The sequence below is a fragment of the Pristiophorus japonicus genome, chromosome 8 (assembly GCF_044704955.1).
Source record: "Pristiophorus japonicus isolate sPriJap1 chromosome 8, sPriJap1.hap1, whole genome shotgun sequence".
Lineage (NCBI taxonomy): Eukaryota > Metazoa > Chordata > Chondrichthyes > Pristiophoridae > Pristiophorus > Pristiophorus japonicus.
In genome coordinates, this window is record NC_091984.1 from 53,965,718 (window position 1) to 53,984,511 (window position 18,794).

The window sequence follows — 18,794 nt, forward strand, 5'->3', positions numbered from 1 at the left end:
ATTCAGCAGAGGAGGACTAAGGGTTTAATTATGAGGGGGAAAATAGAGTATGAGAGTAAGCTTGCAGGGAACATAAAAACTGACTGCAAAAGCTTCTATAGATATGTGAAGAGAAAAAGATTAGTGAAGACTAACGTAGGTCCCTTGCAGTCAGAATCTGGTGAATTCATAATGGAGAACAAGGAAATGGCAGACCAATTGAACAAATACTTTGGTTCTGTCTTCACTAAGGAAGATATGAATAACCTCCTGAAAATACCAGGGGACAGAGGGTCTAGCGAGAAGGGGGAACTGAGGGAAATCCTTATTAGTCAGGAAATGTTGTTAGGGAAATTGAAGGGACTGAAGGCCGATAAATCCCCAGGGCCTGATAGTCTGCATCCCAGAGTACTTAAGGAAGTTTCCCTAGAAATAGTAGATGCATTGGTGGTCATTTTCCAACATTCCATGGACTCTGGTTCAGTTCCTATGGATTGGAGGGTAGCTAATGTAAGCCCACTTTTTAAAAAAGGAGGGAGAGAGAAAACAGGAAATTATAGCCTGACATCAGTAGTGGGGAAAATGCTGGAATCAGTTGTTAAAGATGTAATAGCAGCGCATTTGGAAAGCAGTGGCAGGATCGGTCCAAGTCAGTATGGATTTATGAAAGGGAAATCATGCTTGACAATTCTTCTAGAGTTTTTTGAGGATGTAACTAGTAGAGTGGACAAGGGAGAACCAGTGGATGTGGTGTATCAGGACTTTCAAAAGGCTTTTGACAAGGTCCCACACAAGAGATTAGTGTGCAAAATTAAGGCACATGGTATTGGGGGTAATATATTGACGTGGATAGAGAACTGGTTGGCAGACAGGAAGCAAAGAGTGGGATTAAACGAGTCCTTTTCAGAATTTCAGGCAGTGACTCGTGGGGTGCCACAGGGTTCGGTGCTGGGACCGCAGCTATTTACAATATACATTAATGATTTAGACAAAGGAATTGAATGTAATATCTCCAAGTTTGCAGATGGCACTAAGCTGGGTGGCAGTGCGAGCTGCGAGGAGGATGCTAGGAGGCTGCAGGGGGACTTGAACAGGTTAGGTGAATAGGCAAATGCATGGCAGATGCAATATAATGTGGATAAGTGTGAGGTTATCCACTTTGGTGGCAAAAACAGGAAGGCAGATTATTATCTGAATGGTGACAATTAGTAAAAGGGGAGGTGCAACGAGACCTGGGTGTCATGGTGCATCAGTTATTGAAGGTAGGCATGCAGGTATAGCAGGCAGTAAAGAAAGCAAATGACATGCTTGCCTTCATTGTGAAGGGATTTGAGTACAGGAGCAGGGAGATCTTACTGCAGTTGTACAGGGCCTTGGTGAGACCACACCTTGAGTATTGTGTGCTGTTTTGGTCTCCTAATCTGAGAAAAGACATTCTTGCTATTGAGGGAGTGCGGCAAAGATTCACCAGACTGATTCCCGGGATGGCAGGACTGACATATGAAGAAAGACTGGATCGACTCGGCTTATATTCACTGGAATTTAGAAGACTGAGAGGGGATCTCATAGAAACATATTAAATTCTGATGGGATTGGACAGGTTAGATGCAAGAAGAATGTTCCCGATGTTGGGGAAGTCCAGAACTAGGGGTCACAGCCTAAGGATAAGGGATAAGCCATTTAGGACCGAGATGAACCTGGGGACTGGGAGAAATTTAGAACTCAGCAGAGGAGGACAAAGGGTTTGATTAGGGCAGGGAAAATGGAGTACGAGAAGAAGCTTGCAGGGAACATTAAGGCGGATTGCAAAAGTTTCTATAGGTATGTAAAGAGAAAGAGGTTAGTAAAGACAAACGTAGGTCCCCTGCAGTCAGAATCAGGGGAAGTCATGACGGGGAACAAAGAAATGGCAGACCAATTGAACAAGTACTTTGGTTCAGTATTCACTAAGGAGGACACAAACAACCTTCCGGATATAAAAGTGGTCAGAGGGTCTATTAAGGAGGAGGAACTGAGGGAAATCTTTATTAGTCGGGAAATTGTGTTGGGGAAATTGATGGGATTGAAGGCCGATAAATCCCCAGGGCCTGATGGACTGCATCCCAGAGTACTTAAGGAGGTGGCCTTGGAAATAGCGGATGCATTGACAGTCATTTTCCAACATTCCATTGACTCTGGATCAGTTCCTATCGAGTGGAGGGTAGCCAATGTAACCCCACTTTTTAAAAAAGGAGGGAGAGAGAAAGCAGGGAATTATAGACCGGTCAGCCTGACCTCAGTAGTGGGTAAAATGATGGAATCAATTATTAAGGATGTCATAGCAGCGCATTTGGAAAATGGTGACATGATAGGTCCAAGTCAGCATGGATTTGTGAAATGGAGATCATGCTTGACAAATCTTCTGGAATTTTTTGAGGATGTTTCCAATAAAGTGGACAAAGGAGTACCAGTTGATGTGGTATATTTGGACTTTCAGAAGGCTTTCGACAAGGTCCCACACAGGAGATTAATGTGCAAAGTTAAAGCACATGGGATTGGGGGTAGTGTGCTGACGTGGATTGAGAACTGGTTGTCAGACAGGAAGCAAAGAGTAGGAGTAAATGGGTACTTTTCGGAATGGCAGCCAGTGACTAGTGGGGTACCGCAGGGTTCTGTGCTGGGGCCCCAGCTGTTTACATTGTACATTAATGATTTAGACGAGGGGATTAAATGTAGTATCTCCAAATTTGCGGATGACACTAAGTTGGGTGGCAGTGTGAGCTGCGAGGAGGATGCTATGAGGCTACAGAGTGACTTGGATAGGTTAGGTGAGTGGGCAAATGCGTGGCAGATGAAGTATAATGTGGATAAATGTGAGGTTATCCACTTTGGTGGTAAAAACAGAGAGACAGACTATTATCTCAATGGTGACAGATTAGGAAAAGGGAAGGTGCAACGAGACCTGGGTGTCATGGTACATCAGTCATTGAAGGTTGGCATGCAGGTACAGCAGGCGGTTAAGAAAGCAAATGGCATGTTGGCCTTCATAGCGAGGGGATTTGAGTACAGGGGCAGGGAGGTGTTGCTACAGTTGTACAGGGCCTTGGTGAGGCCACACCTGGAGTATTGTGTACAGTTTTGGTCTCCTAACTTGAGGAAGGACATACTTGCTATTGAGGGAGTGCAGCGAAGATTCACCAGACTGATTCCCGGGATGGTGGGACTGACCTATCAAGAAAGACTGGATCAACTGGGCTTGTATTCACTGGAGTTCAGAAGAGTGAGAGGGGACCTCATAGAAACGTTTAAAATTCTGACGGGTTTGGACAGGTTGGATGCAGGAAGAATGTTCCCAATGTTGGGGAAGTCCAGAACCAGGGGTCACAGTCTAAGGATAAGGGGTAAGCCATTTAGGACCGAGATAAGGAGAAACCTCTTCACCCAGAGAGTGGTGAACCTGTGGAATTCTCTACCACAGGAAGTAGTTGAGGCCAATTCACTAAATATATTCAAAAGGGAGTTAGATGAAGTCCTTACTACTCGGGGGATCAAGGGGTATGGCGTGAAAGCCGGAAGTGGGTACTGAAGTTTCATGTTCAGCCATGAACTCGTTGAATGGCGGTGCAGGCTAGAAAGGCCGAATGGCCTACTCCTGCACCTATTTTCTATGTTTCTATGTTTCTATGAGGAAAAACTTCTTCACTCAGAGAATTATGAACCTGTAGAATTCTTTACCACAGAAAGTTGTTGAGGTCAGTTTGTTAGATATATTCAAAAGGGAGTTAGATGTGGCTCTTACGGCTAAAGGGATCAAGGGGTATGGAGAGAAAGCAGGAATGGGGTACTGAAGTTGCATGATCATCCATGATCATATTGAATGGTGGTGCAGGCTCGAAGGGCCTACTCCTGCACCTATTTTCTATGATTTTATGTTTCTATGTGACGCTGGGCAATCTCCTGGGCGAATGTTTCAGCAAATGTGATCTTTACGTGATCTATAAAATGGTGCGGTCGGTATTACTGAATCTCGGTGTTAATTATGTGTGGAAGGTAACGCTGGGTGATATTATGGGTGTTGATTTCGCCCATTCTGATGATTCCGCCCCAAAAAAGTGGGCGGGCGGTATTTTTTCCTGGCGTTACGTACATGGCGAAAGTAACGCTCGGCGATAAGTATCCGAAAAATGGGTGTTAGTTTCCATTTTGTGGCTAAATGGCCGATATCTGGGCGTTATGCCTCATTTCAGCGGTAAAATGGACGTTAGATGGGCATTATGCATGCAAAAATAATGGAAAATCTTGCCCTTTGTTCCTCCAATTCAGGCTGATTGTGCATCTGCCCTCCCTTCACCCCACCATTGATGGCTGTTCCTTCAGCCGCTTAGGCCCTGGCATTGCCTCCCTAAACCCCTTAACTACTTCACTGCCTCTTCTCCTTGAAAACCCACCTCTTCGACTAAGCTTTTGGCCATTCATCCTAATATCTCCTTCTTTGGCTCAGCATTCATTTTTGTCTGATTCATCATCATCATCATCATAGGCAGATTACGCCTCTGTAAAGTGCCTTGGGACTATTTATTATGTTAAAGCGCAATATAAATGCAAGCTACTGTTGTAATTAATGGTCAGTAATTAACTTATCTTGGCATAGTGACTAATTGGCTAGTGTGAATTACAGAGATTTATTGATACTATGACGATTTCAATGGCCCGTAATTTGCAGTTAGCAGCAAAGCAAAGGCACTCGCCTCTGACCTCGAAGACAGCTGCCCGCAGAAATCTTGCGATCTCTGTGGCGAAAACCTAACATTTCCCGACATGTAATTGATTGCAACACTGTGAATGGGGGATTCCAGGCACATGGGAACACCATCACCTCAAAGTTCCCCTCCAAGTCACACATCATCCTGAGTAGGAAGTATATCACCATTCCTTCATCGATGCTGGTTCAGAATCCTGGAACTCCTTCCCTAACAGTACTATGAAGTATCTTAACGACACAGCTGCGGTTCAAGAAGGCAGCTCACCACCACCTCTCAAGGATAATTATGGATGGGCAATAAATGCTGGCCTTGCCAGCGATGCCCACATCCCAGGAATAATTTTTTTTAAAGATGCAGCAGTGATGTCATCACACATCTAAGCAGTCAGTCACAATTAAGAATTCTCCCAGTTGGAAAACCAGGAAATAAAAGGCAGCTTTTATCCTCAGCTTTTAAAAATGTTACATAGAGCAAAATAAAGATTGGGACTTTCACATAGCGATAAGGTAGAAGCTGAAATATCATGAAGAAACTTTTAAAAAATCTTATTTTTTATTGTAATTTTTATAATAATGGATAAGTTTGACATCCACAAATATAAACATTATTTTGTCAGGTCCAGAACAGTCATTATGCTGTTAAAACCCCAGTTGCACCTATTCCAACAAGTCTTAGCATTTAATGGATTATTTAACAGCGATATTAACGCAGGAAAGCTACATTTTTCATTAGCTCCACTGATTTCACTGATTGCCAGTGCAGCCTGTGACAGCGCAGCCTGTGCTGGCGCAGTGAACAACTGAACCGCAACTTCAGGATTTAGCGCATGCGCATTTAAACGCGAAAATCCTGACGGTGCAGTCAGTTTCAAAGGGGTAATGACAGCAAACACCGATAGTTTGCCATCATTATCACCGCAAAATCCATGCCCATGGCCTATGGTCCTAACTGGATGCAGCAAATAAAAAAGCCATCATTCATTAAATTTCTGTTCTGTGTTTCGGATAATACATAACCAGTACCTTTTGGAATTTTTAAAATGGTAAAACCTTAATAAATATAACTTCATCATTTCTCAGGCATGTGCGTAAAAATTCTGCGTGAAGACAGTCGGTTTCCTGGAGCATCTAAAGTAGTAAAATGGTAAGTACACCTTATCTTACTTACAGACAATGTAATAATAAAACACTTAATTGAATGAATTTTTAAAAACCACTAGATTATCGATAACAACACAAAAGCAAACAAAATACTGCGCATGCTGGAAATCTGAAATAAAAACAGAAAATGTTGGAAATACTCAGCAGGCCAGGCAGCATCTGTGGAGAGAGAAACAGAATAAACATTTCTGGTTGATGTCCTTTCATCAGAACTAGAAAAAGTTAGAGCTGTAACAGGTTTTAAGCAAGTGCAGGGAAAGCGGGGAGGGGAGGAAAGAACAAAAGGGAAGGGACAGGATTAATAAACAATCTCCTAGTAAAAGATCCCCATCGGAATGAGTGATCATAGCATGATTGAATTTCAAATTCAGATGGAGGCTGAGAAAGTTGGATCTCTAACCAGCGTACTAAGCTTAAATAAAGGAAACTATGAAGGTATGAGGGCAGAGTTAGGTAAAGTGGACTGGGAAAATAGATTAAAGTGTAGGACGATTGATGAACAGTGGTGTACATTTAAGAAGCTATTTCACAACGCTCAAGAAAAATATATTCTAGTGAGGAGGAAAGGGTGTAAGAGAAACGATAGCCATCCGTGGCTAACTAAAGAAATAAAGGACGGTATCCAATTAAAAACAAGGGCATACAAAGTGGCTAAAACTAGTGGGAGGACAGAAGACTGGGAAGCTTTTAAAAGCCTGCAAAGAACATCTAAAAAAATGATTAAGAAAGGGAAGATAGACTATGAAAGTAAACTAGCGCAAAATATAAAAACAGATAGCAAGAGTTTCTATAGGTATATAGGGCCCATATTGGCCATCCGTTTTTTTCCGCGCACCTCCGAGCCCGCCGCCGACACTTTACCTCAGAAGCAGCGCCGGGAAAAATTCCCTGCGATCATGGCCGATTCTCGGGCCATCTGTGGAGCTGGCGTGGCGTACAATGAAGAGAGGTGGCGGAGCTAGGTCCCGGTGCTGAAAACACTGCCGGGACCTCTGCGCACGCGCGCTAGAGTCTGGCAGGCCATTTCGGCAAACGCGCGCTGCAGGCTGTGTGGGAGGGGCCGAAGCACGCCGTCCCTAGCCCTGGCCGAATGGGCTCCCTCATCGGTGGCCTGCTGCGTTCCCTAAGGTAGGACTTCTATTTTTTATTTGTTATTTACTGATTGATTTTGGTGCTTTAGGTGCAGGGTTCTTTCTATTTTTTTATTTGTTATTTATTGATTGTTTATTACTTTGGTCTTGATGCTTTAGGTGCAGGGTTCCTTCTATTTTATTTGTTAATTAATTGCTTATTACTTTTTGTGCTTTGTTTGTTGCTTGGTGGTGCTTTAAATGTAGTTACTTGCACCGATTCCTTAACTGTAAGTAAGGTCTTTCTGTGCGGACCAAAGTGGACACATACGCTGCCCTAAGTTAGTTTAGTACAACTTTTTTCTGGCCAAATTGACATAAATGGTGTAAGTGGCTGGGAACATCCCCTTTTGGAAAAAAAACAACTGACCTAACAACAAACCTAACTAACTCACTTACACTGGCGCAAATTAAATGGCCATATTTGCAACTAAAAAGATACACCAGAAAAATCAAGTTACACCAAAAAAAACGGTGCAACTCATGGGGAAATTTGGGCCCATAAAAAGAGTGGCTAAAATAAATGTTGGTCCCTTAGAGGACGAGATCAGGGAATTAGTAATGGGGGATGGCAGAAACTCTGAACAAATACTTTATATCAGTCTTTATGGTAGAGGACACTAACAATATTCTGACAGTGGATAGTCTAAGGGCTATAGGGGGGGACGAACTTAATACAATCACAATCACTAAGGAGATGGTACTCAGTAAGATAATGGGACTAAAGGCAGATAAATCCCCTGGACCTGATGGCTTGCATCCTAGGGTCTTAAGAGAAGTAGCGTCAGGGATTGTGGATGCATTGGTTGTAACTTACCAAAATTCCCTGGATTCTGGGGAGCTCCCAGCAGATTGGAAAACTGCAAATGTAACGCCCCTATTTAAAAAAGGAGGCAGACAAAAAGCAGGAAACTATAGACCAGTTAGCCTAACATCTGTGGTTGGGAAAATGTTGGAGTCCATTATTAAAGAAGCAGCAGGACATTTGGAAAAGCAAAATTAGGTCAGGCAGAGTCAGCATGGATTTATGAAGGGGAAGTCAGGTTTGACAAATTTGCTGGAGTTCTTTGAGGATATAACGAACAGGGTGGATAAAGAGGAACCAGTGGATGTGGTGTATTTGGACTTCCAGAATTTGATAAGGTGCCACATAAAAGGTTACTGCTCAAGATAAAAGTTCACGGGGTTGGGGGTAATATCTTAGCATGGATAGAAGATTGGCTAACTAACAGAGAACAGAGAGTTGGGATAAATGGTTCATTCTCTGGTTGGCAACCAGTAACTAGTGGGGTGCCACAGGGATCAGTGCTGGGACCCCAACTATTTACAATCTATATTAACAACTTGGAGGAAGGGACCAAGTGTAACTGTTATGTATGTTAACTGGGTTTTACCTGCCAGCGGAGAGCGCGACTGTCGGAGTTCTAGTGGTCACTGGCAGACACGTGCAAGCCGTCTATATAGTGTTGGCAGCCATGTTGAATCCTCACTTTGAGAATGAATAAACTGGAGTAAGGTCATGCCTGAACTAGCTCACCGTACTTAGCCTCGTGGAGTTATTCTATACTTAACAATTGGCGACGAGTTAAAAATACGAACTTTCACGCAACCATGTCTGTTGGAATTTTGGAGAGATTCATGGAAGGGGAAGACTTGGAGGATTTCATTGATCACCTTGACCAGTACTTCGTAGCCAACGGATTGGAAGGAACTGATAATGCAATTAAGCGCAGGGCAGTTCTCCTCATCGTTTGTGGGTCAAAAATTTATGTCCTTAGGAAGACTCTACTCTCACCGACTCGACCAACAGATAAGGCTTACGATGAATTGTGTACGTTGATTCACAATCACTTTAAACCGAAGGAAAGCATCATCACGGCGAGGTATCGTTTCTATACGCACAGTTGCTCCGAGGGCCAGGACGTGCCGGAATTTGTCACCGACCTGAGACGACTCACTGGGCCGTGCTACTTCGGAGCTACATTAGAGTAAATGCTGCGGGACTTTTTCATGCTTGGCATTGGCCACTTGGTCATCCTTCGAAAGCTGCTGACTGCTGAATCTCTAGACCTGAGCAGGGCCATCACGATCGCCCAGGCATGCATGTCCACGGACGAAAACTCAAAACAGATGTCCTCCCAGCATCGAAACTCACCGGCAAGTACTGTGCATAAAATAATATCGTCGACAGGCAGAGCTGCACATGGCAGGGCCTACTCGTCCGCGTTCGTACGACCTGTAACTGCTCAAAGTCCGCCATCAGGGGTGAATAAAATCTCGCCTTGTTGGCGTTGCGGGGGCTATCATCGGGCCCATCAACGCCGATTCAAGCAATATGTGTGCAAAGGCCGTGCAACAATGGGGGACCTTCAGCGAATGTGTCCGCAACTGAGCAAGCGTGCTGCGACACACCACGTGGCTGAGGATGATCGATCCAGCATGGATCAAGCGACACAGACAACTCAACCCGAGGTACAGGACGAAGAAGTATATGGGGTGCATTCTTTTACCAAAAGTCCTCCGATAATGCTGGAAGTTAAATTAAATGGGGTTCCAGTATCCATGGAATTGGACACGGTTGCGAGTCAGTCAATAATGAGCCAGAGGGCTTTCGAAAAGCTGTGGCACACTAAGGCAAAAAGACCCAAACTGAGCCCAATCAATGCGAAGCTGCGTACCTACACCAACGAGCTCATACCAGTCATTGGCAGCATGGCCGTAAAGGTATCGTACAATGGAGCTGTGCATGATTTATCATTGTGGGTCATTCCAGACAATGGCCCAACACTGCTTGGTAGGAGTTGGCTTGAGAAAATTAAATGGAACTGGAACGATATTAAAGCCTTATCATCAGTGGATGACGCTTTATGTTTCCCTTGTTGTTCGAACTAAGCATCGACAACTTCATGAGAGCCAAGGTGCAGATCCACCTAGGCCCGGATGCAAGACCCGTCCATCACAAGGCTCGGACAGTTCCGTACATGATGAGGGAGAAAGTCGAGATTGAACTGGACAGATTTCAACAGGAAGGAATCATATCACCAGTCGAGTTCAGTGAATGGGCCAGTCTAATTGTCCCGGTGTTGAAAAGCCATGTGCAGCTCTGCCTGCGGTGACTACAAGGTAACGATCAACCAAGTCTCGACACAAGATCAGTACCCGTTACCCAAGGCTGATGACCTGTTTGCAATGCTAGCAGAGGGGAAGTCGTTCACCAAATTGGACCTGACCCCCGCTTACATGACATAGGAGTAGGTCAAATCGTTGTAAAAACTGACTTGCATCAGCATGCATAAAGGACTGTTTATATACCACAGATGCACTTTCAGAATTCGCTCGGCGGCAGCCATATTTCAGAGAAACATGGAGAGTTTGCTGAAGTCTGTCCCGAGAGCCGTCGTGTTCCAAGATGACATCCTGATCACCGGTCGCGACGCCACCGAATACCTGCACAACCTGGAAGAGGTTCTACATCGTCTGGACAGAGTGGGACTCAGGCTAAAACGCTCCATGCGTTTTCATGGCACCAGAAGTCGTATTCCTGGGGAGAAAGATTGCAGCAGACAGCATCAGGCCTACGGACTTGAAGACAGAGGCCATCAAGAATGCACCCAGACCCCAGACTGTGACGGAGTTGCATTCGTTCCTGGGTCTTCTCAACTATTTCGGTAACGTTCTACCTAGTTTGAGCACATTGCTAGAAACCTTGCACATGTTGCTGAGAAAGGGTAACGACTGGGTTTGGGGCAAATCTTAAGACAGAGCCTTTGAGAAGGCCAGGAACTTGCTATGTTCCAATAAATTACTGGTACACTATGACCCATGTAAGTGGTTAGTGCTGGCCTGCGATGCCTCATCATATGGGGTTGGTTGTGTGCTCCAGCAATCCAATGTATCAGGCAAACTCCAACCAGTTGCATACGTGTCCAGAAGTCTGTCTAAGGCTGAAAGAGCCTATAGTATGGTAGAGAAAGAGGCTTTAGCATGTGTATATGGGGTTAGGAAAATGCACCAATACTGTTTGGGCTTCGGTTTGAGCTTGAAACAGACCACAAGCCGCTTATTTCATTGTTTTCTGAGAGCATAGGTATAAACACCAATGCCTCATCCCGCATCCAAAGATGGGCACTGACATTATCCGTGTATGATTATGTCATCCGCCACAGACCAGGCACTGAAAACTGCTGATGCGATTAGCTGTCTACCATTGCCCATAGGCGGGGTGGAAATGCTGCAGCCCGCAAACTTGCTGTTGGTCATGGACGCCTTCGAGAGCGAGGGGTCACCCGTCACGGCTCGCCAAATTAGGACCTGGACCAACCAGGATCCTGTACTGTCGAGCGTAAAAAGGTGTGTCCTAAATAGAAATTGGTCTGCCATTCCCAGGGAAATGCAGGAGGAAATTAAGCCTTATAGCCACCGCAAAGATGAATTGTCTATTCAGTCTGATTGTCTGTTATGGGGTAATCGTGTTGTTATGCCAAAAAAAGGCAGCGAAACTTTTGTGCGAGATTTACACAATACCCACCCAGGCATTGTCATGATGAAGGCCATTGCCAGGTCTCACGTTTGGTGGCCCAGCATTGACTCGGACTTGGAGTCATGCGTGCATCAGTGCAACACTTGCATGCAGCTAAGTACCGCATTTGTGGAGGCTCCGCTGAGTCTGTGGTCATGGCCATCCAAACCGTGGTCAAGGATCCACATAGACTTTGCCGGCCCCTTTCTCGGCAAAATGTTTTTAGTGGCAGTGAACGCTTACTCCAAATGGATTGAATGCATAATCATGTCATCCAGCACGTCCACAGCCACTATTGAAAGCCTCCGGGCCATGTTCGCCATCCATGGCCTGCTCGACATCCTTGTCTGCGACAACGGACCGTGTTTCACCAGTTCGGAGTTCTACGAGTTTATGACACATAATGGCATCAACCATGTCAGGTCTGCCCTTTTCAAACCCGCGTCAAATGGTCAAGCAGAGGGGGCTGTCCAAACCATTAAGCAGAGCCTAAAACGCATGACTCACGGCTCCCTACAGACCCGCTTGTCCCGTATTCTGCTCAGTTACCGGACGAGACCCCACTCACTCACCAGGGTCCCTCCTGCCGAGCTATTAATGAAGAGAGGCCTCAAAACCAGGCTCTCCCTTGTACACCCGGATCTCAATGATCACGCCGAAACCAGAAGGCAACGGCAGCAATGGTACCACGATTGCGCGGCTGTATCACGTGACATTGTTGTTCATGACCCTGTGTTTGTCCTGAATTATGGTCATGGTCCAAAGTGGGTTGCTGGCAAGTTTTGGCCAAGGAGGGACCAAAACCGTGTTTGTAGTCAGACTGTTAAATGGCAAACGTGCAAGAGGCACATCGACCAAACCAAACTGCGATTCACAGACAACCCAGAACAAATTGAAGAGGACATCATCATCGACCAACCAACACACATCCAACCATCAGTTGACCCTTATGTCATTCACAAAGATGAACCTATCATCCCCGACAGTCCTGTCAGGCCGACTGTTGCGCAATGCAGCAATGGTCCTACTAACTCACCCAAGCTTGGGTTCGAACTGAGAAGATCAACCAGGGAGCGGAAGGCCCCATACCATCTCAACTTGTAAATGCAACCTGTACCAAGGACTTTGGGGGGAATGATGTTATATATGTTAACTGGGTTTTACCTGCCACCAGAGGGCGCGACTGTCGGAGTCCTAATGGTCACTGGCAGACAGGCGCAAGCCGTGTATATAATGTTGGCAGCCATGTTGAATCCTCACTTTAAGAATGAATAAACTGGAGTAAGGTCATGCCTGAACTAGCTCACCTTACTTAGCCTCGTGGAGCTATTTGATACTTAATAGTAACGTAGCCAAGTTTGCTGACGATACAAAGATGGGAGGAAAAGCAATGTGTAAGGGGGACACAAGAAATCTGCAAAAGGACATAGACAGGCTAAGATATAACTTTACACTTATGTTACTGACACCCTTCAAAAAAAATAAAGATTTTATGTACTTAAAATAACTGGAATACACAAGCTCCAAAGTTGTAAAATGAAATATTGAAAAATAAATTTGTATTTGACACAAAATGAACTTACAAATCTTTTCTCCAATGCATCGAAGCATCCCATCATCCTAGAAAAAAAATGCCTAATCGGAAGATGAGATGCTGTTCCTCGAGCTTCCACTGAACTTCATTAGAGCAGTCTAGGAGACCGAGGACCGAGAGGTCAGAATGGGAGTGGAGCGGAGATTACTGTGACAAGCGAAGATTAGCTAAATGGTCTTTCTTCATTTCAATCATTTGTTTAGTGTTAAGCTCAATTGTGGAAAAAGTTAGATTCGTTGTGAGACATTGTGGCCGAGATTTTGCTCATCTCGGCGGTCTGATGCGGCTGGTGTCGGTAGCAGGTCACGGCCCCGCTGCTGGCTCCATCCTGCTGCTTAAAATGAACTTCCCTCAGTCGGGCTTGTTAAGCCCGCCAAGTGCATTTCCCAGCCCAATTAGATGGAACGGGACTAGTGATGTCATTCATGATGCATCTTGAGCCAGTTTCCTTAAAGGGACCATGGCCACCTTACTTTTGACGTTTGTCCATAAGCATATGGAGGGAGTCACAGCACGCAGGGAGGTTCTCTTCACTGCCGATGGGAGGAAGAGACCGTCCCAGGAGTCCAAGACAGCCTTGTTGCCGCATTGCAGAGGAAGTAACAAGCAGGGATGTCATCAGGAGGATCTGGGTGCAGTGGGGCAAACCTTACAATGATCTCAGTAGATCACGAAAGGTTACTACAAAGCCACACTCAACCTCATCCTGCTGTGACACATATCACATCCCCATCACTCTGCCTTCCCTGTATATCATTATACCAACTTACCTTGCACCTCGAACAATCCCTCTCCATCTCCATTATCACATCCCCATCTCACTAGCCATTCCTCACACTCACCCTCATCCTAATGCAATCATAACAACACAAGGATAGCCACTTGAGTGTTTATCCAATGTTCATGTAAAGTTTCTGTTAATGTGCTGTCAAACATTGAAACTTTTATTTTCAGCACTTTGCATTCTTGGACAGATTTGTGTGCACCTTCGAAAGCGGCTTAGTGAGTTGCAGTGAATGGTGAGACAAGGGTACCCCCTGCAATGCTGATTAGTGTAAAAGGAATGGCTTGGACACTGTAGGGATGGATGCTCTATGGTGTTGGTATGGGATGGTGCCAATGTGGTGCATCATGTGGCAGCCAGGGTGTACATCGTCAAGTGAAGTAAATCTGGCCATGGTGAGGCCATCCCTGGCTTCCCGGGCAGCAATATGCTCAAGTGCTGATGCCCTCTGTCCTGTGCAGCATTGTGTTATTGGTGCTGCTGGTGTGCCTGGTATCGCTGGTGTTGGGGATGATCGTGGTCAGATTCTGAGGACCAAGGTGAAGCAGTATAAATGGTACCCATGCTGATGGAATAGATGGCAGGTAAAGTTGAGATGACAGAAGCAATCTGTCAATGGTAAGAGAGGTTGGTCCAATGAGGTGACACCAGATGAAGAGTTTGCTCCAAACACTTGCACCCTGCATAAACAACAACAACTTAATTACTAAAGCTCAATCTGTGTTCCAACTGGAATAAGCAACAGCTTCTGCGTTTGGAAAGTGAACAACTGTGAGGTGGGAGCTTTTATGGCACATTTCAAGCTGTCAAATAATCAGATGATTCAATGCTCATTCAACTCCCGCCTCAGGTTAATAGACATGGTCCACGACCAGTGTGGACCCTGTGGGCGACCAGTTAAAGTGAAAAGGTAAGGTTAAAACCATTATTGAGGGTCTGTCAACAAGCCAATAATTTTTTAATTGGGTCACCCGCCTCTGCGGGTTGGATCCGATCTGAGATCACAGACATCATTGGGAAAGGCATGTTGTGGTGGGATGACAGCAGGTTCCTGACCCTCTGTCAAAAAAAATCTAATTTCCCACCCAACCCGCCACCAATCCCGCTCGGTGAACCCCCAGAAAATTCCGGCCTGTAATTCTGTGAAATAAATGTATTGGATCTCAATGATGTTTTGTGCAGAATTTATTGAAAGAGTCAAGAGATAAACTTTCTATATTATGTGAAATGTTGATCTGAAATATTCAAATTTACGAAACATCCTCAATCACTTTGCTGAATACAGTTATTTCATTGTTCTTTTTTCTAGGATGATGGGATGCTTCGATGCATTGGAGAAAAGATTTGTAAGTTCATTTTGTGTCAAATACAAATTTATTTTTCAATATTTCATTTTACAACTTTGGAGCTTGTGTATTCCAGTTATTTTAAGTACATAAAATCTTTATTTTTTTTGAAGGGTGTCAGTAACATAAGTGTAAAGTTATATCTTATGTCTATTTCATCAGATCATAAAGGTTAATTTTAATGTCTTAAATTTACATACATAGTAATTATGTATTTCTTAGATTGTTTAAAAGCTAAACATTACAATCTTTTCTGTTTCTTTTATTGATAGCTGCGAACAATTATTCTGGGAGTAAGTACATTCCAAAAATTTACATGTTCACTATTAGACTTAAGATTTTGAAACTAGGAATTCATTCAGATTTCTAAGACCAATATCCTGGAGTCTAGTGTTATGTTCAATGAGATAAAGTGGATGAAAGTTGATACATTACCCTCCTGAAACTACTAATAAAAGCATTTCTAAATAAGGCAGAAAATGAAAAAATGTACATGTTGGAAATTGAAGTACAGGTACAAATAGAAAAGGTTGGAAATGCATGGCAGGTTTGTCAGTAACTGTAAAGAGAAAAGTTGGTTTAAAGTTTTTTGTGTGGTCCATTCAAAATATTAATAAATCTTTTGGATGAGATGTCATCCCGAGGTCCCATCTGCCCTCTCGAGGCACTATTCAAAGAAGAGCAGAGGAGTGAGTCTTACTAGTATCCTGGCCAACAGTCATCCCTGAACCAACACCATCAGCACATTATAAAGTCATTTATTTAATTGCTGTTTGTGAGAACTTGCTGTGCACAAATTGGCTGCCGTGTTTGCTTACAAAACAACAGTGACTACAGTTTAAAAAACGTAATTCATAGGCTGTAAATTGCTTTGGGGTGTTCTGATATCATAAAAAACACTATATAAGTGCAAGTTCCTTCTCTCTATGGGCTCAATTTTCCCCAGGAGTTGCTCTGTTTTTTTTGGAGTAAGCTGCTTTTCTGGCCTAACTTAATATTCCCAAGTTTCCCCAATCAATTTACACCAGCGTAACTCACTTAGTTACGTTTTTTCCAGGTTAGATTTTTTTCTCAAAAGGGGGCGTTACCATCCACCTACGCCAGTTCTGGCCATTTAGGCAACTTTGGCCAGCTAATAGTTACTCCATTTCTACTTAGGCCAGCGTATGTGGCCACTTGAAAAAACCCTTGCGGAGAGTTAAAGAAATCAGCGCAGGTAGGTACATCGGAGGCCATTCGACCTGGGAAAGGGACAGGAAGCGGAGAGGACCTGGACCTGAACCAACCAAGCCTTAGGGAACAGACTTGAAAAACCATCCTTCCGTCGCACAATTAAAATAAGAAGAAATAAAAAATTAAAGTCCTATCTTCAGCATCAAACTGCAATTCACCTTTCTGCACTTGGCCCGGGAAGGCAGCTGGCTGGTGCGGGAGGCCACTCGGCCTGGGCTCGGGGCGGGAGAACGCACCGGGAGACCACTCGGCCTGGGCTAGGGGTGGGAGAACGCACCAGGAGACAGGGGCGGGAGCGATTGAACTGGCCGACATCGGGGTCCACAGAGCGGCTGCAATTCAACGGAGAGGCTGGGGGGGGGCGGCGGGTGGGGGGGGCGGAGGAAGAGAGAGAGCGATCTGGCCGGCATTGGGGGCCACAGAGAGGCTGCAATTCAACGGAGAGGCTTGGGGTGGGGGTGGGGGGGAGAGGGGAGGGAGGGAGGTCACAAAACTCAAGGAGGGGGGGAGGAGGGAGAGAGAAGTCACAAGACTCAAGGTGTGGGGAGGGAGAGAGGAAAGGACAAAAGACCTTTTGGTGTGGTCCATCCATACAGACCTTGGGGGGGAGAGAGAGAGAGAAAGAGAACTGCGAGCCTGTGCTGCCTGCTTTCCTGCCGTTTTGAGCTTCTTTAAAAGTTTAACTTTTAAGTATGGGAGCAAGACTGACAATGCTATACCCAGTGTGCTATGTAGTAGACAATTGATTAGAGCTCATCACATCAAGAACATCATAGCCCGTAGGCTACTGGGCAGGAGGCCTTACCCTTGGCAATATCGAGACAGGCATTCTGCACCTGAGTGATGCAGAATGTGGCAGAAGGCTGCATTTCCACAGAGAAGTCCGTGAGATCTGTGAGTTGCTGAGACCAGACCTGCAGCCGAGAAGCGTCAGGTGGACTGCTTTGTCAGTTGAAGTGAAGGTTACAGCTGCACTTTCATTCTATGCCTCTGGATCGTTTCAAGCTACAACTGGAGATGTGTGCGCCATCTCTCAACATGCAATACATGTCTCCATTCGCCAGGTCACGGCTGCACTGCATGCTCGAAGGAATGACATCATCAAGTGATTCCTTCGCGCATGTCAGGGCTGTGGGGTTCTCAAGGATTGCTGGCTTCCCAAGGTACAGGGTTGCATTGATTGTACCCACATCACCTTGCGAGCACCTTTGGAGGATTCCGAGATGTTCAGGAATAGAAAAGGCTTCCACTCCATTAATGTGCAGCTCATATGTGACAACATGCATCGCATCATGTCAGTCGATGCAAGATACCCTGGCAGCACTCATAATGCGTTCATTTTATGTGACAGCATTATATCTGACATGTTTGAGCAGCAGCCAGAAGGGCAGAGTTGGCTACTGGGAGACAAAGGGTACAGCCTCGCCACCTGGCTCATGACGCCAGTGCGTGTAACCCGGACAGAAGCTGACTGTCAATACAACATGTCGCACATTGCGACACGCAGCATCATAAAGAGGACCATTGGCAGCTTGAAACAGCGTTTCCGATGCCTGGACCATTCCAGAGGCTACTTGCAACACTCCCCTGAGATTGTTGGTCAGTTCGCTGTTGTGTGCTGCATGCTGCATAACTTAGCCATCATGGGGCAGCAGCAGCTGGTAGTGGAAGAAGACCCACCTGCGGTGAGAGTGGCTGATGATAATGATTTGGAAGATGCAGGTGATGAGCAGGAGGAGGAGGAGAAGGATGATGACGAGGATGAGGAAACCATGCAAGTGCCTGAGGCCGGAGCATGACGGTGGAGAAGGGCGGGCCATCGTACTCCTTTAACGATTGCTCAAGCCTTGCGCCAGCAGCTCATCCATGAATGCTTTACTGATGCCTGAGGGCTCTGCGACAACTATTCCACATGGACATGTTTATTTTTTGGAGCTGTTCCGTAATGTTGTGTTGTGTTAATGGAACATAATTCAGTTTTAATGTAAAATATATTTTATTCAAAAGTTTACAATTTACTTAACTTTACTGTAATAAAATTATTCTTGTATCAAACTTTACTTTAATATGACTCTTTAAGATCACTTAAAAACTTTAAGATCACTTATAAACTTATAAATTTACATAACTTACAAAAAACTTTTTATGTGAGAACATTTACAACAGTAACAACATCAACAACAACAACAGCAGCAGAGAAAGGCTTCACCCATCTCTCATCCCCCTTAGTCTAACACCACCCGCTGCGCTTGGTCTTGAACTCTCCACCACCCCTGCCCGCAGGCGGTGGCGCAGTGATTTTGGGCT

General features: G+C 45.0%; 1 protein-coding gene across 7 annotated transcripts in view; it reads left to right on the top strand.

Moving 5' to 3' along the window:
* zte38 (zebrafish testis-expressed 38) overlaps positions 1-18,794 on the top strand; it is a 144,859-nt gene that overhangs the window by 48,478 nt on the left and 77,587 nt on the right. For all 7 annotated transcript variants that reach the window (XM_070886082.1, XM_070886083.1, XM_070886079.1 and 4 more), the window contains 3 exons: positions 5,801-5,864; positions 15,218-15,254; positions 15,527-15,547. In XM_070886082.1, the coding sequence (XP_070742183.1) occupies positions 5,801-5,864; positions 15,218-15,254; positions 15,527-15,547 (122 nt within the window). The remainder of the gene's footprint in view (positions 1-5,800; positions 5,865-15,217; positions 15,255-15,526; positions 15,548-18,794) is intronic.